The sequence below is a fragment of the Plecotus auritus genome, assembly GCF_963455305.1.
Source record: "Plecotus auritus genome assembly, chromosome: 8".
NCBI lineage: Eukaryota > Metazoa > Chordata > Mammalia > Chiroptera > Vespertilionidae > Plecotus > Plecotus auritus.
The window spans coordinates 54,898,062-54,921,824 of record NC_137782.1 but is presented as its reverse complement, the minus strand read 5'-3'; the positions used below and the strand labels follow the sequence as shown (position 1 = coordinate 54,921,824).

At 43.8% G+C, this 23,763-nt stretch overlaps 1 protein-coding gene across 6 annotated transcripts in view; it reads left to right on the top strand.

Moving 5' to 3' along the window:
* ZNF532 (zinc finger protein 532) overlaps window positions 1-21,532 on the top strand; it is a 99,103-nt gene extending 77,571 nt beyond the window's left edge. For all 6 annotated transcript variants that reach the window (XM_080682962.1, XM_080682961.1, XM_080682964.1 and 3 more), the window contains 3 exons: window positions 15,694-15,806; window positions 17,306-17,453; window positions 19,036-21,532. In XM_080682962.1, the coding sequence (XP_080539088.1) occupies window positions 15,694-15,806; window positions 17,306-17,453; window positions 19,036-19,527 (753 nt within the window). In that variant the 3' untranslated portion in view covers window positions 19,528-21,532. The remainder of the gene's footprint in view (window positions 1-15,693; window positions 15,807-17,305; window positions 17,454-19,035) is intronic.
* Window positions 21,533-23,763: the final 2,231 nt, after the last annotated feature.

Genomic DNA, 23,763 nt, shown 5'->3' with positions numbered 1-23,763 from the left:
ACAGTTCACTTTAACCTTGCTGCTGGCAGACGGGAGCCTTTGGCCTGAATGACGGCCCAAAGGGACTGGGTCAGCACAGACTGGCTAAACAGGTATTAGAAGATCAGTTAACGTGCTGGCGCTACAGATGCCAGGTGTGTCTTGTGCTTGGAGTATGCTCCCGTGGCTCTCTGCAGTCAGGCCTCACCAGGTGAGTGAGCAGTAACTGGCTAGAGCCGGAGGCAGTGAGGAATGTGTTTACAGACACGCAGGCTTTTGCTGTGAGTGCGTCGCCCACCAGGGCTGCTGGTAGTTTGGAGACCGCCAAAGACTCTTCCCCCTGGGCCCTTTCTGTTTATCTCTCACATGGACCTCGGCCTCAGGAAGTAGAGACTCCCCTGATGCTGGTCTGGTGCCATAGCCAGACAGGAGAAATAGGAGACTTGGCTGCCGTCTCTGTCTGCTTTGGGTGAATGTACCCGGACTGGGTGGCTTAAGAATATTCTTATTAAAAACATCGCCTACAGCCAGCGACTGACTTCCCTAGTTGTCACTGTCACAGTTTTCCTCCTCTCTGCTTCCACTGTCCCGTGGCTGCCGTGTGTCTAGCTCCTCCTCCCCCTCTCCCCCTCCACCTCCCATTTGTTGGAGGTTGCATTTTGCTGACTCTTCATGCTGCTTAGAATTGGAATCTTGCCTTCTGGCAGAATCTTGGCCTCTCCCTGTTTTCTGCCCCAGTCCCAGACCGATACCCCCTAAGTCCCACCCCTTGTTACCTGTCAAGCCTCATTCCCTGGCTGTGCCCAGGCTCCCTCGTGGTGTGGCCTCCCTGGCAGGTGGAGTGCAGATCCACTGGGGCAGAGGGAGGAGGAGGAAAGTTGCTGCTTTCATGACTCAAAGAACCCAGGTTTACGTGGGATTAGGTTTCTTCATTCATTGGGTGCTGAAATCTCATCAGGTTTTAGAATATCGGTCTAATTTCATGGTTCTGTTATTACATGGGTAGGCTTTTATGTATTTGCCCAAGAATGCAACATTAATTTATAATTTCTTTAGGAAAATATGTTCTAAATCCAACTGGCAGATCAGGTTTTTAGATTTTAAGAATTTAGCACATGATTGTGTCTGTCAGTTAGTATTACCTCAAAGCCCCCCAAAACCAGACAATAATTTTACATGCCACAAGTGGGGATGTGAAAGGATTAAGGCCATTCTGGCCGAGGCTGACTTAATAAGGAATCGTAATATTGACAACACTGGAAGGCACCCGAGGTTACGAGTTCCCGCTCAGCTCACAGGTGGGAAAACCTCAGACCCAGAAGGACTACAGGCCTTTTTCAGAATTGAATCCTGCGCCAAAGGCTGCCTCAGAACCCAAAGGCCTCCCCTTCGTCTTAAGGTCGGGTGTGGGTTCTCCAGCAGTCACCCCAAGTTACGAGTGGGAACAAACACCTGTTTGGCAGGAGAAGGGCGGAGCCTGGGTTGAGCCTGGAGCAAGGCGGAAGATTTGAAGTCATTAACGCAGCAGGGCCACGTGAATGCCCACTGGGTACTGCGCTGGTCTGCAAATAAGGAGTTGGAAGGTTGCCAGGGAAGAAAGAGGCTCTTTTCTTTTCTTTAAATAAATCTTTATTGTTCAGATTATTACAGGTGTTCCTCTTTTTTTTTTTCCCCATAGCTCCCCTCCACCTGATTCCCCACCCCACCCCATGCCCTTACCCCCGCCACTGTCTTCACCCATAGGTGTCGGATTTTTGTCCAATCTCTTCCCACACCCCTCAGACCCCCTTCCCCCTGAGAATTGTCAGTCCACTCCCTTTCTATGTCCCTGATTCTATTATATTCATCAGTCCATTCTGTTCATCAGATTTTTTATTCACTTGATTTTTAGATTCACTTGTTGGTAGGTATGTATTTGTTATCATTTTGTTGTTCATAATTTTTATCTTTACCTTTTTCTTCTTCTTCCTCTTCTTAAAGAATACCCTTCAGCATTTCATGTAATCCTGGTTTGGTGGTGATGAACTCCTTTAGCTTTTTCTTGTCTGTAAAGCTCTTTATCTAACCTTCAAATCTGAATGTTAGCTTTGCTGGGTAGAGTAATCTTGGTTGTAGGTTCTTGCTGTTCATCACTTTGAATATTTCTTGCCACTACCTTCTGGCCTGCATAGTTTCTGTTGAGAAATCAGCTGACAGTCATATGAGTACTCCCTTGTTTTACTCTTGCTGCTTTCAAGATTCTCTCTTTGTCTTTTGCCCTTGGCATTTTAATTATTATGTGTCTTGGTGTGGTCCTCTTTGGATTCCTCTTGTATGGGGTTCTGTGCGCTTCTTGGACTTGTAAGTCTATTTCTTTCACCAGGTAGGGAAAGTTTTCTATCATTATTTCTTCTAATAGGTTTTCAATATTTTGCTCTCTCTCTCTTCTTCTGGCACCCCAAAAATTCAGATGTTGGTACGCTTAAAGTTGTCCCAGAGGCTCCTTACACTATCTTCATATTTTTGGATTCTTTTTTCTTTTTGTTTTTCTGGTTGGATGTTTTTTGTTTCCTCATATTTCAGATCTTTGGTTTGATTCTTGGGTTCCTTTGATCTACAGTTGAATTTCTGTATATTCTTTATTTCAGACAGTGTATGCTTAATTTCTGACTGGTCCTTTTCCATTTTTTTGGCATTCTCATTAAAGTCCTTGAAGGTCTCACTAAGCTCCTCGGAGGTCTCATCAAGTTTCTCGGCGGTTTTTAGAAGATTCTTTAGTAACCTTATAAATGTGGTTTTGAACTCTTATGTCCAGTAGTTTGCTTTCCTCCATTTCTTTCATTCATGACATGTTTCTTTGTCTCCGCATTTTGCTGCTTCCCTGTGTTGATGGAGTGGTTTTCTGTGATAGGTGACCAGTGGTTCAGCCTATCACCTGAGGTGGACACTCTTGGTGCACCCCTTAGTGGGCTAAGTGCAAAGTCTTGGTGTAGTTAAGCCTTGATTGCTGTTGGTACACTGGGAGGAATTGACCTCTAGGCCAATTGGCTGTGAGGACCTGCTGTGCTGGAGACACACTTATGGGGCAGGACTTGCTTCAGTGGGGCTTTGGTGCTCACTGAGTCTGCCTCTTGAATGCGTCACTTATGGATGTGAATAGTTGAAATCTGGTGTCGTCTCACGCTGACCACTAGATACACTAGCTTCTGGATCTCCAATGGGGTGCAGGTCAGCTACTGTCTGAGGCCACCCAGCAGGAGCTACAGCGAGAACTATAGTTTTCTCCTCTTTGCTTGGGATTTGGAGGTTTTGGAGCTGTCTGACCAGAGCTGCAGTTTGTTAGGTTAAGCTGAGATAGGGCAAACCATTTATATGCAAAAGCTGCTGCGTGGAGCTTGGGTGGGTTTGTAGATTGTGTGGGGTGGGGTCTCAGGGAGTCACTAGGCTAGGGCGTGGCAAACAGCGATGGCTGCCAGTCAGCCGTCTCTACGTCTCCACGTTTCCAAGTCCCCGCATCCCGCGCCCCAGCGCAGTAAACAATGATTGCTGTGCACACCTCTGCAAGAAAGCCACCCTCACTTTCCGACCCAATGGCAGATAGTCCAGCTTCTCCCCGTAGGAGTTTGGGTCCCCAGCATCTCCCCAGAAACTGAAGTTCAGAGTAATCAGGAGCTTATCTCTCTTTGGGTTGAAAAAAGCAGCGCACCCAGTCGCCCACCCCCAGCCCGATTCGCGTGCCCCCGTACCTCAGCTTTTCAGCGCTTGTGCACGTCTCAATGCTCTTTTCTCTTTCCTTCTAGTTGTAGAACTTCCACTCAGCCAGCTTTCCCGTGGTTCTGGGTGATAGACGTTTAGTCTTTTAGTTGTAGTTTTGAAATTGTTGTGCGAGGCAGCAGTTTAGGTGTTTACCTATGCTGCCATCTTGGTTCGGATCTCGAAAGAGGCTCTTTTCTTCATATCCACTCAAAGCCAACCAATTGCAAAACTGCGATCAGCACCAAGACAAGAGGAGCCCTGCCAGAGTGGTCTGAGGGATTCTCCCCCAGTGAGCAGGCCGGGCCGGGCCGGGCCGGCTCCCTGGTAACTCTCGTGGCATCACGTGCTTTGCACCTTCAGGTCATTAATTAACACGGTTTATTTAGACAGCTGGGACATCAGTACGTCACGTCACGCAGGACTGTCATCAGTCAGTTTTAAGCTTAGCTTTTTTATATTTGTGCTTGCTTATTTTTTAAAGTTATTAACAGATTCCTTATAGATCATCTGATCAAACCGTGATTATCTTTAAAAGGACCGACTAGTTCTTTTGTCTTGATTTGTGGAACTATAAAGAGTGTACTTAGGTCTTCAGATGGTATATTTTAATTTTTTATTCTGTAGCAGTATTTTCCAGTTTATAAAATAGTGATTGTAGGAAAAAATCCTTCTCAATGACTTCATTTTCTATAGATTGCTTTTTAATTAAAAAAGGCACAAGGGTCGTATTAAAAATCACATGAGAAGAAAAAACATTCTGTGTATTCCTTCCAGGGGTCCCTCCTTGACACGCTGGCAGGCATTTCTGAGAGTCACTGCCAGGATCCTGGCAGCTTTGTTAGGAAGCCAGACTTTCTTTCCGCACTTGCCTTTTTCCCGTTGCCAGAGCACAACCGTGGAGGACACCTTTCTGTCCCGGTTTGGCCTTTCATTATGGTGCATTGATTATAGTTCTGTGTCTCACCAAATAGCACGGACAGCGACAGGTGGTCCTCAGGGCATGTTCTGAGAATGTCCTATGAGAAGGAAACATTCTCCCTGTTTAGAGTTAGGACTTGTTTTTACCTAGCTTGATTATCTCCTTTGTTTAGATTTGGTTTTGAAGGATGGAGACTTGCCTCTGTTTTCTTTTTTTTTTTTAAATTTCTTTATTGATTAAGGTATTACATATGTGTCTGTTTTCTATAGAATGTGAGAGAATGGTCTGAACTATAGTTGACAGTCCAACTAAGTCATTAATGTTTTTGTAAATAATTTGTTGAAATAAGACCACGCCCATTCGTTTACACATCCTTGTTTTCGGCTGCTTTTGAACTACAAGGTGGAGGGAGTAGTTGTAGCAGGGACTTTATGGTCTGCAAAGCCTAAAATATTTACAGTCTGGCCCTTTACAGAAAAAAGTCTGCCAACCACTGGGCTAAATTTATTCTCTGTGTTTAAATATTTCCCCCAAACCCTCAGTTCTAATTTGTAGGAACGTGGATCATTTAGTACTCAGGAATTATTTTTCTTGGTGCTTTCACACGTGTGTCAGTTGAGTTTCCTATTCTGTGCTCGTCTAAATACCCATTTATATATATATTCCTGGATGTAGTGAGACAGGAACTGGAAAAATCTCACTAGTGTCCTAGGTATTAAGTTCTCTTAGTAAGAACTTCCAAATTTATGTACACAGTGTTCCAGACTTCAGGGGAAGGCTACCCGCCTGTGTGCAAAAGACCATTTTCTAAGAGAGCATAGGTGGTTTAGGTGAGCAGCTCTCTTTCTTAAGATTTACTATCTATAACTGTAGGAATATTTACATAAAGGAAGTGGAAGCTTTCCAGTTTTGAGGGCACATACTGACTATTCCAGATCTAACATAAGAATAGACAGAAACTGAAACACCTGTGAAACATTTCTTTTTAAATTTATCCTAGTTAGAGTTTCAAGAATTCTCAAAATGAAAATTATACCTTTTATCTATTGAATAGCTATGCTAATGATGCTGCCTATTTCTTCAGTGAATTTCTTTTTTAAAAATTAACTTTGTTGAGTTATAATTTATAGGCACTCAACTCATTTTTATCCTATAGGAAAGCTGAGACAGACTGTTGCTTTTTTAACATGTTTATGTTATCAGTCTATACTTTCTTTCATCTGTCAGGTGCTTGAATATTACAGGAATAATGTGCAATTATGATACTCTATAGAACAGTCCATTCATTCATACTTTGGGAATATTTAACTTTTAACCATGTTTGTTCTTTTGTATGTACTTTTCATTTATTCTATAAATATTTATCAATTTGCTGTGGAGTACAAATAAAATATTATTCTTGCCTTGCAAGTGCTTACAAATGGGTAGAAAAAAAGCATAAAAATTTAAAAGCTAAAACTAGTAGGAGCTTGGGTGTAAAGCTAGAGTCTAGGAGGCATCGTAAGGTGTGTATAATTAAACACTGAGTGAAAGGTGCCTTCAGTTCAGATTTCGGCTCAGTTCTTGCAGAGGACCTGTAAATAGTGAGAAACAGAATATAGTTAAGCCTGGAAAGAGGTTGGAAGAGGATAGAGTGAAGTTAAAAGTGAAAATTATGTGTGATACGTGGAAAAGAAGAATTGGATGTAGGCTGAGGGTACAAGGTTGCTGAGATCTAAGGATCCCTGTTTCGTGGGAGATGGGTTTGGGAGGGGCAGGGAAGGCTTCACTGAAGAGATACTACCCAGGGGTATTGGAGGATGCACAAGGGAATTTGCCCCATGCACAGAGCGGCAAGAAGAGTGTGGATGTGGCACTAACCAAAATGACAGGCTACGTGACTGCCAGCAGGTAGTTCTGGAGGGCGATGCCCTCGGGAGGGAGTGAAGGGAGGATGGGGTGGTGAGTAGCAAGTCCAAAGGCCCCACTTCCTGAGCTACCAGAGAACAATGGCTGGGTTTTAGGCAGAGAAACAACATGTTGGGTTGTGTGTTTTCAATGGTCGGCTGTGGTAATTGTGTGGGATGTGAGCAAGAGAAGGAGAGGATGGTGGCTGGAGAGGTCGGGAAGGAGCTGAGAGGCGAAGCTGGCCGAGGGTGGAAAGGGTCTGAATGAGCCTCCAGAGGAGGGAGGATGTTTCGGAAGGACAGGGGAGGGAGGTGTCGTTGTCTTGAGATGTGAATTTGAGGGGCTTCAAGTGGAACATGTATGAAGTCCTAGGAGACATAGTCAAAGTGATGGGTTGAGGAGTAGATTGTGGACAGTCCGAAAATCAAGAAGTTTGAATTCTGCCTAACACCTGAGGAGATTCGGCACAATGAACATCCACTTGCACATGTGCTGCCCTCTCCCCTGCGAAGGGTGACTGTCCCTCCAGGAGGACAGCCCATGGTCTGTGGACTCCACTCAACCCTCTTGTGGACCACGGGAGGACATCGCAGCCACACTCCTGCCCTCTCTCCTGCATCTTCAGCTCTTCCCTGACATTCTCAAAATCACAGAGAGCCATGGGACCTCTTGTTGTAACCAAATAGGCTTACCTTCCTAACCCACTTTTCTCTGCTTCCCTTTACCACAAACCTCCCTGAAGTCACTTTCCTGCTGGGACTCCCCTGGTCTTCTCCATTTTATGAATTTCTTATCACTCCACCAAAATCACTTATGTCCAGTCCCAGGTGGCACAGTTGGTTGGAATATCGTCCCATGCACCAAAAAAGTTGTGGGTTCGATTCCCAGTCAGGGCACATAAGTAGGTTGCGGGTTTAATCTCCAGTCGGGGCCAGTACAGGAGGCAACCGATTGATGTTTCTCTCACATTGAGGTTTCTCTCTCACATCAATCTCTCTCTGTCTCTCTCCCCTGCTCCCTTCCCCTTTCTCACAATCAATAAACATATCCCCGGGTAAGGATTGAAAAACACCAAACAGCCTACTCTTGTCGGGCTCCCCAGTGACTCCCTGTCACCAAGCCCAGGGGTCTTGGCTCCCTCAGCCGTCGCGTCTGACCTGTCTGAAGCAGTTGTCTTCTTTGCTAGGTTCCGGGAAACTTTTCTCTCCGTTCTTGTCCTGCCTCATTGACCACACTTCTCAGTCTTGCTCATCTTTCTTGCCTTCTGAATGTTGATGTGTCCATTTATGCTCAGAAAGTTCTCACCCAGGCCCATGATTGTAAAAGCCATCCATCTACTAGTACTTATCTCCTAATGACTCACAGATTTATTTCTCTGACCTGGACCTCTCCCCTGAGTTCAGACTAGAATTTAACCACCCATTTAGCATCTCTACTTAGAAGATCTCCAATGGGCCTCTCTCAGACATAACCTTTGATTTCTCTCCTTCCCTAAACCTGCTTCTCCCCTACTTTCCTAGTTAGTGCCAGGTGCCCAGGCCAGAGAATTTGGAGTGACACTTGACTCCTCCTTTTCTCTCCTTTGTCACCCACATTCAGCCCTTCCACAAACGCTATTAGCTCTCTGCATTTGATGTAGATATAGAATCCAACCACTTATCATCACCTTTACTTTCCAAGCCCAGGGCACGGCACGCCTGCCCCAGATTGTTGCAGACAGCCTCTGCACTGGATCTCTGCTCTCAACTTGGCAGCCAGAGTGACCCATTGAAAATATATTGGTCGTAGTATTCTGCTCAACCCTGTAGTGTCCTCCCATCACACCGTGGTTGATCCAAAGCCCTTGCCTTGGTTTACAAGGCCGTACAGTCTCCTGTCTGACTTCCTCACCTGCCATTCTCCCCACCCTCCCGCCATAGAAAACTGCAGAGAGGATATGATTGGGCAGTTCACTGGAGAAATACAAGTGGTTCAGGGATGTACAGACAGATGTCCATATCACTAGGCATTGAGAAAAAAAAAAAACAGAGTGCAATGTAATATTTTACCCATTACTTCGGCAAGTCAATGAATGGTGATCTGGTGTTGCAGACTCTTGGTAAACAAGCTCCAACTTACATTGGTGGTGTCCTTTTTGAGATCAGTTTTGCAAGAAGCTTCAAAGAGCCTTAACATTTTTACAATTTCTAAACTAGAAAGTCTACTTTTAGAAATTTGTACAAAGGAAACAATTGGTTGACTACTGAAGTTTTTAATTTGTAATTACTGGAAAACTGAAAGAACTTAAATCATTAATAGAAAATAAGTTATGGCTCATTTATACAATAGAGTACTATGCATGCATTGAGAAGAACGTAGAAACATCAAAATGTGTAGCTGTGTGTGTTTTCCAAGTGAAAAGAATCAGGTTACAAATCAGTATGTATAATATAGACTCATTACAAATACACATAAACATGTTCAGAAAAGAAATAAGTGGGGAGGATATTTAGCTAGAAATTGACTTAAGTTGATAAGATTAGAAGCAATCTTTACTCTTATTTTGCAATAAGCATTTGTTATTTATAATTGGAAGAGATAAGAGAAAGGAAACAGGCTGCATTGTCTAGATGCACCATATATTCTTCACTTGGAAAACGGAGGCTGCCTGGCAGGAATTCCTTCAATTTCCTGGTCCCTTCCTCACCCTCCCACCACTGACCATAACAAGCATTGCACCTGTCTGTGGATACCGCCTTATCTCCGGCCACAGGAAGATTGGCTCTTCCTTCTGTCTGGATTCCTCCCTGCTCATTGACTCATCTTTTGCCTTTGTCCTCCATATCTTCATGTTGGTTGTGTGTGTGTGTGTGTATATGTATATATATATGCTTTTCTTATCAGTATTTGAACATGCTCATGGCTCACCCATTTTCCAAAATCTAAGCAGTGCTTGCTTGCTCTGTGTCTAGCACTTTATCCTAAATTCGTTACTCTCTGATTGTTTTGTAGAACCTGCTCATAGTATTCCAATAGATAATTGTGTGGTCAGTTATTCTTTTCTGTTTTCATTCATTCACACAAGTATTTTCTGTGTGCTGAAGGCCAGGGATGCAGAGATGATGGCTCACAGCTTCTGTTTTCAATGAGATTACAGGGGAGTGAAATTCACCCTGAAATAAAAATCCCCTCTCCCCTCCTCGCCCTCCCCCCCCCCCCCCCAAATAACTTGTATAGTTTAAGGCTTTTCTTTGGAGGAAGAGATATACTAGTAGGTGTTTCATCTGTTAATTGAATTTTTTTTTTTACCTTAGTACTATTAGTCATTAGAGAAATGCACATTAAAAGCACAATGAAATAGCATTGACCACCCTCTACGATGGCTACAGGAAAATAAAATGGCAACACCAACTGTTGGAAAGGTTGCGGAGCAGCTGGCTTCCTTTTCCATTGCTGGAGGAAAGGCAAAGCACAGCCAATCTGGAAAACTGTGTGAGAGTTTCTTATTTAATTTACCACATAACTCAGTAATCCCATTCCTCAGTGTCTACCCAAGAGAAATAAAATCATGAGTTCACACCAGAACCTGTACATGAATATTTACAGTGGTTTTAATTCGTAATTTCCACAAACTGGAGAGTGTCCATACGATGGAGGACTTCTCCACAGTGAGAAGAAGCGGGCAGCCGACACACTCAGCAGCGTGGATGAATTACAGATGTACTGTGCCCAGGGAAGGGCCAGACTCAAAAACCTATCTGCTGTGCTATATGGTTCCACTTGAGAGGAAACGCAAATGTGTAGGATAGAAACAGATCAGTAGTTACCAAGAGCTGGGTATAAGAAGAGGGGTTGACTATAAAGGGCACGTGGGGATTTGGGGGTGATGGAATTGTTCTATATCTTGATAGTGGCAGCAGTTACTCAAGTGTATCCATTTATCAAAACTCCTAGAACTATACATTAAAAAGAGTGTAGTTTACATTTTGTGGATTATACTGCAGTAAACCTGGTTTAACATTATTTTTGAGGCAACCAAATTTTTTTGATATGTGCCATATTCACGTGTTTCATAAATCCAAACAATGTGAGGGACTAGAGTGAAAAGCCTCATCCCTACCCTTGGTACCTAAAATCACCAGGTTTCTCATGCATCTTGAAGTTTCTCAATATGTAAGTATCATCATATATTTACATTAGAGGCCCAGTTCACAGTCCCTTGGCCTGGCCTGTGCCCTCTCGCAATCTGGGACCCCTCGGGGAATGTCAGACTGCCGGTTTTGGCCCGATCCCCACAGGCCAGGCCGAGGGACCCCACTGTGCACGAATCCATGCACCGGGCCTCTAGTATGCCTATAAGATCTTTGGTTAATCTCTTCCCACACTCCTCCCGCCCCCCTTCCCTCTGAGATTCATCAGTCTGTTTCATGTTTCAATGCCTTGTGCTGAGCATCTGCCCCCTGGTGGTCAGTGCGCATCATAGCTACCAGTGGAAGGGTTGGACAGTCGGTTAGGCTTTTATATATATAGATGTTCTCATTTTTACGATTTCTAACAGAACACAGCTTGTTAACATAAATTTCCGTCTTTTCTCAATATCATATATGTTACAGTTCTTTTCATACCAGTGCATTGAGATCTTACATTCTTTTCTGTTGCCACATGGCACAAATGTTGTTGTGTTAGGGCATGGACCGTACTTGACCAAGTCTCCTTTGATGGACCCAGATTTGTTCTCCTTTGTACACAGTGCTGCAGGGAATAACTGTGCATATGTAGGCAGTGCTGTTATAACTCTTGTATTGGAAACAATCTGTTCCAATGCAATTGATACATCAGGGGATAGTAGCATAATCTGAAGTCTGAGTTTGCTCACACGTGACTTCATCCCTGAGAAACAGTAGGTGAGTATGGAAAACTGGATTGGAGTTGTGTAGGAATACACAAAACACACCCCCACCTCAGGCTTCCACCTGCAACCCCATCTCCCTGTGCTGAGTCACACTGGTCCACACCTGGTGTAACAAATTCCCTCCGACCCTCCTATTTCAGATAACCCTTCTTCCACCACTTCACAAAACTCCAAAGCCACAGCCCTTGGACCCCACTTCCACAAGCAAACTGCAAGTCTTTTTCAAGGCAAAGTGTCATTTTGATGTTGCAGTATCTATATACCAGAGGCCCGATGCATGAAGATTCATTCAAGAATGGGCCTTCCCCTGGCTGCCGGCACTGCCTTCACTCTGGCCGGAACCGCCTTTTCACTCCGGCCTGGAGCTGCCTTTCCGCCTTCCCACGCTGACCAGAGGCCCGGAGTGGCTGGGGTGGTGTAGAACGCCTGCGTCGTTGCCATGGCGCAAGCGCCCCAGCCACTCGGCGCCTGCATATGCAAATTAACCCCATCTTTGGTGGGTTAATTTGCATACTCTTGATTGGCTGGTGGGCGCAGTGAAGGTACGGTCAATTTGCATCTTACTCTTTTATTAGTGCAGATTTCTCAATCATTTGACATGTATAAAACCATGCTACTGTTTTATTAATACGCCACTGATGGAGGTATTGAGTATTATGCCCCAGCTTAATTTTGAATGAAAGCCCTGTAGTTTTTAATGACTGATGTTGCATAGTGCAATGATTTATAACGTGTTATGTGTACATCGCATCATTATCGCAGAACTGATTATACCGTGTGTGGGTCTTTCAGCAGAATAGATTTCCAGGTGGTGGAAGGGCCCAGAGTTAGGAGTTACATTCTGAGGGATTGCTGCTGCGATACATTTAAATTATGTAGTTGATTTTTCCTTTTTCATAGAAGAGGGTAGAGCTGACGAGTGTCAGCATGGTTTGGGAAGAATTGTTCTCCTTTATCATGAATTTGTGGGTGTTTCTGGATGCATGAGGGTCAGTAAGGAGGCTTTTTGCATGTTGGGGCAAGGCAGAGCCTCAGGAGGCAGGAATCTTGGGAGAGGGGAAGGGGATGGCTAGCCAATTGCATTTGTGAAGATGGGACTTTTCTCCCCTAACTTCTTGCACACAGAGAGGCCTTCAAGCCAGGAGACAAGAAGGGACTAGTTCTCAGCCCTGAGAATGACTGACTGTGACAGAGCCAAAGGCAACCCCAGACACATCCACCAAGTGCCATAGAAAACAATGGGTTTCTGGGCGTTTAAAATCCCGGAGTTCAGACCGTGAGGCCCAGGCTAGAGCATTCAGAGCAAAGGAATTTGCTAAGGGGAACAAATGCTTTCTTTCCAAAAGTATGTGAAGATAAAAGAGTCATCAACTAGAAAACAGGGAGGAAGTGGACCCAAGAGTTCCATATCTTACTGTAAGGTTTTACAAAAATGTTCAGACCCTGCCAGCTTATTATATTCGTTCAGTGTTTCTTCAGAGCGTTCTAAGTAAAAACAAAACAATCACTGAATGGGAAAACATGCCTATTTTCTGATTTTAGTTAACTATAAAAAGGCCATGGTTCCCTTAATATCAGCTTACGCTACATTGGAGCCAAATGACCTTAAAAGTTTTGAAAATAGAACCATGATAAACTTTACACTTTCTTAATACTGTTTTTTCCCCCATTTTTGTTTGATTGATAAAAATTGCTTTCTGTGTCATAAAGTAACAATGTGAACTGTTATAATGTTGAAGATGTCGTTATGAAAATAAGTTAAAGCACCTTTAAATAAATTAGCATTTAAAAATTTAGCAAAGAAGAAAATCATTTGTTGCCCTGACCATTTTGGCTCAGTGGATGGAGTATTGGCCTGCAGACTGAAAGGTCCCATGTTTGATTCCAGTCAAGGGCACATGCCTGGGTTTCTGGCTCGATCCCCAGTGGGGGGCATGCAGTAGGTGGCCAATCAATGATTCTCTCTCATCGTTGATGTTTCTCTCTCTCCCTCTCCCTTCCTCTCTGAAATCAATAAAAATATTTAAAAAAAAAAAAGAAGAAGTAAGTCATTTGTTTAGTTAGGTACTGTGAACATGGCAGATTTGATCTGGAAACTGGCATTTAAACTTGTAATTTTCTTGTCACCAGTGATTTTGAAACCTTGCTCCATTGTTTTGGGGCTTGCACAGTTCATTTCTGCATTTTTTAAATAAAGATGATGAAAAAGAACAATATCTCACATTTTGTCATCTCTTTGAAAATAGTAATTACCGATTCAGCTAAACTGCTCTTCATTTAATTTATTACCTACTGAAGATTTCTATATTGAAATTTCTCTATTAAAATTTTGGTTTGCTATTAATGTAAGTACACCATAACAAGAAATGGAATCTAAGCTCTTCATCTAAAAAGAAAATGAAATGTTCGTGCCTCTGAGGCCTCTTGCCCCTTGTATGGTGAGAAACATACATTTCAGTGCCTTCATCCTTTAGGCTTCTTTGCTTTTAGAAGTATGTCTTGTGTTGGATTCTTCCAGGTAATCATGATATTGCCCATCTTATGTACAAAGTTCAAAGGGAATTAGATGTATTAGTAAATATTTAAGATTATTGAAGCACAGGGGAACTGCTCATGACTGACGGTTCTCCCCTTACGGCTATATTCTCAATGTAATGTCATATTCGTTCTCAGCCCACCTAAATCTAAGAGACCAGGGCTTACGGGTGGTTTGCTTTGTGTGACCACAGTGTTTTATGAAGGAATACCTTTGGGAGAAGGGACAGCGTGCCTCAGAGGCACCAGCTGCTGTTGGCTTTGTTCGCTCTCTTTCCCAGAGATTACATGCTTAGGAAAACAATACAGGCAGTGGGCTGGTTTTTATCTCCAGCAGGAGAAGAAACGTCCTCCTTTGCCTTTGTCTGGGTCAAGACCCTTTTGAACACCTGCCAGACTGATTTGCTTTATTTAAAAGACAGTATTTTCCACTCCTTTAAGATGGAACTTGATGTGTAACTTTACTTTTATTAATAAGAGAGCAGTTATTGAGGATTTCTGTGTCCCAAGCTCTGTGTTAACCTTTACGTTACCTCCCCTTCCTCCACCCCCTCAGAGGTGTGATCACTGGTGTAACCGCTACTTTCAGGGGGAGTAGATGCTTAAAACTCTCAGCCACTTAGCTTTGCCTACCGGTTTCACTAGGACATGCTTGTCAGGTGATGTAAAAGCACTATTAAAGATATATTTATCATTCCTTTATCACTTATCAGTTGCTTGCTTGCTTATCTCTTTTTATTGCCAAAAATAGTAATGTTATTTGAGAGAACATACTCCCATGAGAGGTTTAGGAATAACTTCAGCCTTATTTTTAATGAAGGTTGAGCCAAATTGTGTTCCATTTCCTAGGCTGACAGTTCTTTCTTGATCTGATTGACTTGTGATACCTGGTTTCATTGCAGACTGCAATAATCACACCCAAAGAATATGTTGTAAAGTTAAGCCACTAATTTTACATAATAGGTTTCACGTGGGAATATGTCGAGGTAACATAATTATGTCTTATCCAAAGTGGGAAACTTTTAACTTTGAAATTTTTATATAACTCTAGGTAGCTTTCTCTTGCGCTGTCCAGTCTTCCCCTCAATTCTCTCTCCCTCTGTCTCCCCCTCTCTCTCTCCATATACCAACAGGCAAATCTCCATAAAGTGGTTTCAAACATTTGTGTTCTTGATAGAACCAAATGGTATTATTTAAAACAAACGGCCTTCTGGAAAACTCTTTCCTTATATAAGGGATGATTCCTTAATCATTAAGTGGGAGAAAGTTAAGAGGTTTAATTTAAAATGACACTTTGGATAAGGTGACATATTCTCTGTGGAGATAATGAATTACATAATGACTCGATTTGGTATTTACGTGAGAATTAAGTTGTTTTAAAAATAACATTCATTATATCTCTTTTGCAGAGAACATTTATGTAATGTTTTCTCTTAAATAAGTGAGTGTTCAATCAAAAACAAGTGTTTTGGGGAAATCTTTTTATAATTTTTTACTCTCACGATAAAGATTGCTGCATTCTGTAGAAATTAGCCTCTTCATGGCTACCCCAGCCCAGTGGTCGGCAAACAGCGAGCCGCGGTTTGCTGCTCTGTTGACTAATGAGTTTGCTGACCACTGCCCCAGCCCATGTTGCTAACAGGTCTGAGTATGTAACTTACACTCTCAGGAAGAAGCTGTTCCTAATGATAAAGTGTTTTCTTTTTCTGTCCTCTGAATGGCTGTCTCTCTCTTCTCCCTAACACAGCAAATGAAGAAGCACCCATGTCGCCAGTGTGACAAGTCCTTCAGCTCCTCTCACAGCCTGTGCCGGCACAACCGCATCAAGCACAAAGGCATCAGGAAAGTTTACACCTGCTCGTAAGTTCTGGTTTCTAATGTGAGAGCACAGGCGGGGGCTGAGCGGATCTCACCGAGCTCTTTCATATGTTACCATTCGTTTTCCATCCCCATCCTCTCTGTTCCACAGTTTATGGATTTCATTTCTTAATTGTATTCTGTTGTTTTGACATGCAGCTTCTTCTTTTTTAATCCTCACTCCAGGATATTTTACCAGTGATTATTTATTTATTTATTTATTTATTTAGGGAGAGTGGGAAAGAGAGGGAAAGACAGAAAGAAACATCTATGTGAGAGAAGCACATCGATTGGTTGCCTCCTGCATGGGCCCTGGTTGCTGGGCCAGGGAGGAGCCTGCAACCAAAGTATGTGCCCTTGACCAGAATCAAATCCAGGACCCTTTGGTCCACAGGCTGACACTCTGTCCACAGAGCCAAACCGGTTAGGGCGACATGCAGTTTCTTGATTGGGCTGTAACACTTAAAATGCTAAACTAGAAAGGAGCTGTTGCTTGCACAGCCTGTGTGGGTTCCTGTGTTCTTGGCTGTTAACCCACAGGTGTCCATTTTATCAGTGAGGATTTCGGAGAAGTGATTGAGTCACAGTTGCATGGTGGAGTCAGTTTGATCGACTCAGTAGTTCAGAGAGGCCCTGATGGGCTTAGTCATGGTCCTGGAGTCAGTCCTGGCTGACCACTTGCCCATGCAGGGCAGCTCTGTCTCGGCATGCTGTTGGTCAAGACACCAAAAGCATGGGACTGAGTGGCCAACACACTGCATAGTCACACCACTCGAGATGGCCATGAGCTACTTAGTGTGTGATGATCTGAACTTGTTATTATTAGTGAAAAAGCTTTATCCCACACTCAAACAGAGCATGCCTAAAGTGAGTTGCTATAAAAGGTTACTTTAAGGTACTTTTCATAAAAGAGAGAGAGAACTAAACCACATGGAAGCTGTACAGCTCGTCTGTAGCTCTTGTGCACCATGTGGCTCCGGACACCGTGAAGGGTGGCTGTGGGGACAGTGGGGCTTGGTTATTAGGGAACGTTTCTTGGGTAGCAAAAAGGGGACGTAGACTCTTCTTCAGTGACATTGAAGCTGGGAGTGATTTTGGAGAGATGAGAACCTCTGTAAAAAGGAGCTGTGGAGATGGTATTGAAAGAATCAGAATTTAGAAGGAAGGCCTGGACTGGGAAGAAGGCCTGGAAAAGGAAGTCTGTCAGGGCATAATCCAAGTCTAGAAAAGACATACTCCATCTGCACCAAATCAGACTGATCCTATATGGACACAAAAATGGTCAAAACTTTTTACAAAAGCTGCCCAATTTTTTTGCACTAATTGGAAACTTGGATTTATAGCAAAGTTGCTACTTCACTTTGGAGCATTGGTGTTCACACAAGTCACCTTGACCCCTCTGTGTGTACTGTTGGTGGTGAAGGTCTTTCAGCCGCAACGGCGACCCTCACTGTGCGTTCCTTTTCAGCAAGCAGGTTACCCCCTTGTCTTCGGCTCCACAGGCACTGCCCCGACTCCAGGCGGACCTTCACCAAGCGGCTGATGCTGGAGAAGCACATCCAGCTCATGCACGGGATTAAGGATCCCGACTTGAAAGAGATGACAGACGCCACCAACGAGGAGGAAATAGAAATAAAAGAAGATACCAAGGTCAGACATGGCAGATGTTCTCTTTCCGGCAGAATTGTGCTGACTTGCTTTTTTCATTCATTCTTTTCATTTAAAACTTTCTACAGTTACACAATGTAAAAAGTTCTGACTATGCATAAAGGTATGAGATGCTAGGCAGTCTTCCTCTGCACCCACACTGACCGTTCCTCTTGCTCCTGAAAGGTAACCTTTGTTAAGTTTCTTCTGTGTCCTTCCAGAAATAGCTTTAGGGATCTACTTACATAAATAAATTTTAAAATTTGATGTTGATTCAGAAATTGCCTCTTAGCCAGAAAAGTGGTATAAAGCTGGAAACACAGTGGTTGTGATAGGGCCCGAATAAAAGTTAGCGTTCCTTTTCTCTTCTCTTTGTAATGAAAGAAGACAAAATGGCGACTTCGTGCCTTTTTCTTACATCAGTGGATAGTGAACTTAGATTAGACAGCAATATCTGTAATAACCTGTGTACATGGCATGTGGGTGCCAAGAGCTCTTAGGGTAACCAAGAGTTCAGCTGACGGTTAAGGGATCCTGCTGTCTTTGGCACGGTGCCACGTCTGGAACGTACCTGGGTAAAGCCTGTGTGTGTTTTCAAGGAGTTAATCATTGGGTTGAGGCCAGACAAATGTTGCATCGATTGTAATTCTTTTCCTCAAGAGTTGTCCGGAGGGGAGAGGGAGGGGGAATTAAAGAGTGTTTCTCTTCAGAGTATAAATCTTCTGCCTTTTTAGAGAATGGAGGTGGAGTGGCAGGCAGGTCAAGGTGTATCAGAGGTGCCCTGTGAACAAGGCAGAAAAGTCGGGCCATGCAGCTGGGAGGAGGGAGAGTCCCTTTGGTTTGGATTTTTGGAAATCTCGAAATGAATGATTCGATGTGGGTCAGATCTAGAAAGCTGGAAAGTGAGGAGAAAGGTATGACCTGTTGGGGCAGGGGTGGGAAAGAGCAATTACTAGACCACTGGGGCTTCCAGTGACTCTCCATCTCGGTCACAGAAAAGGCATACCTGGCCTTTTCCCTGCCTCAGGGCTTCTTCAGTCCCCCAGGCCCTGCGCCTCCCTGGCCTCTGCTCTCACTGGTCACCCTGCTCCGGCCCCGCGGGCCTTTCTGCTGTTGGCCAGGCACAGGCCCTGCCTCTGGCCTTTGCTTTGCACAGCTCCCCGTGTCGGATCCTTTACCCCATGTGGTCCATGGCTCATGTCCTCCTGCAACAGGCCTCTGTCCAGATGTCACTGTCACACCATGTGTAACCTAACCCTCCCCCAACCCTCCACACACACTGCTTTGTTTTCCTGGGTGTGACACCGTAGATTGGCTCCTTGGTTGCTGCTTGTCACGCTCCGTTGGAGCCCACCTTCCATGAAGGCGGGGACTTGTTTGTCCCCTGCCGGGCCCTGGGCTGGAGCGCTGCCTGGTGACACGGGAACTCAGATTTGTGGAGCGGGTAAAAGGCCGGAGCCGTGACAAAACCCCGATCCTGGAGCTCACAGTACACGTTTCCCGGCAGCTCGGAGTCCAAGGGAGCTGGTCCCTTGTCATCCATCCAGCAGAACGGCTTTCAGTTGTGTCTGTTTTTTTCCCAAAGGTTCCCAGTCCCAAGCGGAAGTTGGAAGAACCAGTTTTAGAATTCAGGCCTCCCAGGGGAGCGATTACTCAGCCACTGAAAAAGCTCAAGATAAATGTGTTTAAGGTCCACAAGTGTGCCGTGTGCGGCTTCACCACCGAAAACCTGCTCCAGTTCCACGAACACATCCCGCAACACAAGTCCGACGGCTCCTCCTACCAGTGCCGGGAGTGCGGCCTCTGCTACACGTCGCACGTGTCCCTGTCCAGGCACCTGTTCATCGTGCACAAGCTGAAGGAGCCACAGCCCGTGTCCCAGCAGAACGGGGCCGGGGAGGAGAACCAGCAGAGCCAGCCCAGCCCCGAGCACGAGGCGGCCGACGGTGCCGTGTCTGACAGGAAGTGCAAAGTGTGTGCAAAAACGTTTGAAACGGAAGCTGCCTTAAACGCTCACATGCGGACACATGGCATGGCCTTCATTAAATCCAAAAGAGTGAATTCGGCTGAGAAATAGCCACAGACCTTCCAGAAGGGGGATCCCTGTCCACATTGGAATACAAAAGACATTTTTGTTACAAAAAGTTTGCAGTTTAATAGTTAACAGTACTGTCTAGGCTGTTGCAATATATTCTCTTTCAGCATCCCCTCTTCACCTCGTCGTGTATATCCTCGATAAGTATTAAAGCAGTATTTGAGTTTAAAAGAGTTTGTATATATTTAAATGGAAAACTTTTTATACTCTTTGTTACATGTTTGTATCAGTATTTAGTAGAAAATGTTTTGAGTTTGGGTTTTTTTGGGGGGCGGTTAGAATTTTTCTTTTTGTATTGTTCCTTTAAAACAGAGTTCTTAGTAACAGGGGCAGTTCCTGAATTCAAATAAACCATTTTGTATGTTATGGATTTAAAAGGGTTAACTAATTACAGGCTAAGATAAGGCCTTTTTTAGTGTTTTTAATTTTTAGAATTCACTACATACATTGTAGGTGATCGTTGGTCTCAAAACACCTAGGGACTTTTAAGTGTCTTAGCACCATCCTCAACGTGCCTGCTCTAGTCTGTGAGTGTACACTTCAGACGGAGCGCACTCCGGCGGCGCGTGGCATCTTCCGGGCCATGCCAACCTCTTTAAAGCAGCAGCCTTGCAGGTGAATAAAAACTTAGGCCAGAAACCCAAACGCAGGAGGATTTCCTTATTTCCATCTTACGGGGGAAAAGGGTATCTATCCTCAAGGTCAGAGTGGGGGCTGGTGATTTTCTGCTCAGATTCACAAGGCTGGCTTCAAGAGCACAAGGAGATAAAGTTACGAAAGGGCTGGACTACTGTAAAAGTTACAAATACGTCGTTAGACCAATAGATTTCTATAGTCAAGTTTTTGTCATGTAATTTATTAACTATTCTAAAGACACAACTAAAGATAACAAGTATTTCTCTGGCTCTTGACAGGAAGACAAAATTCCTAGTTGACTAACCCTTGGCTGTCTAAAGAGTTGGCGTTTTTTGTTCTGGGTGCTACTGCCAAACATTCTGGTACTTAGAGTTGGGATGCACAACTCCAACCACCGACTTACCAGTGCAGCAGCCTGCGTGTGGCCACTGGCCACGCGAGATCAGCGCTGAGCCCCGGGTTTAGTCCCTCACTTCAATAACTACACTTACTGGGCGGGGAGGGGAGGCTCTGCTCGCTGGGAGCACAGTGGAGTCCTCTTCTGTCCCTTCCATTCACAGTTCTCTGGGAGAGTTCTATTTTTTTGTTTCGTTTTATGTTTTCTTTGGCATTTTATATCTTGTATTTATCCCTAAACATGTTTTGTACTTTTTTTTTCTTTTTTTTTAGGAAAAGGAATTCTTTTGTGTACATACAGATACTTGCATGATATACTGTAGTCAATGTTCGGTTCCTCAAAAAGGTCTTGCTGCTGTCCAGTGTTATGCACTACATCCAAAAGAACTGTATTCAACACATTTCATCTGTAAATAAACACGGGACATTTGGCCCTTGTGCTTCTGTGAGAGAGTTATTGATGGTGGGACTGTGACATCTTCCTGAAGCTTAGGAAGTGATTCATTTCAGGGATAGGCTACGGGATATTGCAGAACAATGGCGTATTCATTCTCATTAGCAATCAGCTGTTTGTCACTTTCTTGTTGATGCCATCAGGACATCGATGTAACCCAAGGGCATGATTAAGTATTCCTCAACTTGACATTCAATTGCTGTTACTTGTTATATTTATACTTGTATTGCTCTGAGTTGTATTCATAGCACTTTCATATGTTTTTGCATTGGAACCTTGCAATAAACCTGTGTGGTGGGCTGCACAGGTCTGACTGGCCTAATTTTCACGGTTGAGGAAGCTGAGTTCTGATTAAATTCTTTGCCTAAGCCCTCATAGCTGGTAAGTGGCTTTGCGTATTAGAACCCATATTCTTGCTCTAAATCTAGTCTCGCTCTATGTGTTTATGTACATATTGGCAAATATTCATTTATTCAACAAATAAAAAGTATGTGCAAAACATGCTACTAGAATTTTTGTTTGTGGCACTGTGGCTTTTATAAGATAACCTGGAAGTTGATCCACTCTTAAATACCTAGGAATGCTTGGTAATATGAAATTAGCATCTATTAAATGCCTAGTTGACCCTCCAAGAAAGTTTTTAAAAATGTGCTGAGGTCCAAAATGAAGACATGAAACCCAGAGTAGAAAAAGAATACAGGATGCTGTCTCCCTAGGAGATTTGGATGGTTCAACTGAAGAGAGAATTGGTGAACTGGAAGATATGTCATGAAGACATTACCGAGAATACAGCACAGAGATGAGATGAAATATATGAAAAAGATTAGAAGTCAAGAACAACCTAAGGAGAAGATCTAACAAGTTTAATAAGTGTTCCAGAGAGAGGGAAAACAGAATTGGGAAGGGACATTGTGGAAAATTCTTAGCTCCAACGAAAGACATGAATTCTTCATTTAAGGTGGTGAACACTGAGCAGAAATCCATGTTGGAACTTGTGAATTCTACCTGTTCTTCACCAATTGTAGATGCTGGGTGTGGTTGTAGGTGTGGGCATTTGAGAAACAGGATATAGTCAGATCAAAGGCAGAAACCTGGGCTTGCTTCATGAATCCTTAGGAAGCCATTTCCTCTGGTGGGGCTGTGGTTGCTGAGGCTGACAGAGTAGGCTCAGGACAGGTTGCAAAAGCCTTCAATGACGGACTAAGGAGTTTACTCAAATACAGATGAGTTCTTTGGACAGGAGAGCGACATAACCAGATTAACCGGTAACACTGTTTAGGAGGGATGGCAGGAGAGCGTGTATCAGGATAAGTTAGGTTATGCTACGGTTGCAACCCTAAATCTTTTTTGTTGTTAATCTTCACTTGAGGATATTTTCCCATTGATTTCTAGAGAGAGTTGAAGGGAGGGGAAGAGAGAGAGAGAGAAACATTGATGTGAGAGAGACACTGATTGGTTGCCTCCCGCAACCAAGGTACATGCCCTTGACCAGAATCGAACCCAGGATCCTTCAGTCCTTGGGCTGATGCTCTATCCACTGAGCAAAACTGGCCAGGACACAACCCTAAATCTTAACAAGATGTATTTCTTGTTCACATTCCATGTCCATTGTGGGTTGATTGGAAACATTGTTTCAAATCTGCTTGTTCCCTTATCCCACTGTCACAGAGGGAAAGGGCAGTTAAATGCTTTGACCCCAAAGTGGCACATGTCACTTTTCACAACTCGTTGGCTCAAACCAGTCACAAAATCACAAAAAAGACAGGAAGTGCAACCCTCCCAAGTGCCCAGAAGACAGCTGGAAATATTTGGACAGCATCAATGACCATGACAGGAATAAAGTTGAAATCAATGTAGCAGGGGTGCTAACACACATGGCATGAAGGCTTAATCTAGGGGTGGGAGTAGCCTTGGCAAGGGGCTGCAGTTGTAGGTAGGATTTCAGAAGTAGCATCAAGAGAGTTTCATGCTGTGGGAGACCAAAACAAAGAGGATACGCCTGGAAGTCCAAAACTAGGTAATTTTTTAAAAATCCTCAAGTACATGCTTAAAAGAGAAGGAGGGAGAGAGAGAAACATCTATCTCTTGTCTTCAGTACATGCCCTAGCCAGGGATTGAACCAACAGCCTCAGGTATGTGCCTTGACCAGGGAATCAAACTGGCAACCTTTCTGTGCACAAGAGGATGCTCAACCAACTGAGCCACTCTGCCAGGGTCCTAGGTGATTTCTTAAATAGACTTTTTAAAAGGTTTACATTACTACTTAGGTGAAAGTCAAAATTAGAGCTAGGTATGGTGAAGCTTGCACTTTAGATATACATACAAGATATGTTTTTTGTTCGAATGTGTGGTTGTATGATTTTATCAGTCATCAAGTAATGGTGCGGCAGTAAAGGCCAGCAAAGTGATAAAGACTTCTGATGAGAAACAGCAAACTAGACCTACACTACATGGCTTGGACTACTTCCTCCCAGAAATGTTTTCTGCAAGTTCCTCACTCCTACTCCAGTCTAAAGAGTAAGTCCCACCTGAAGCTCTGGCTGGTGCTTCTCTCCAGGGTCAGTGGGCTAGTGAGTTGCAGCCTAAGATCATTGACCAACAGAGAAATTTCCTGTTGAAAACTTTGGCCAAGGCTAAGCTATTATTATTTCCTATTAATATATTCATCAAGCTGTGATCTCTTTTTAAAAGGGGAGAAGAGGAAAAAGTGTGAAAGTAAAGTATGACTTAAA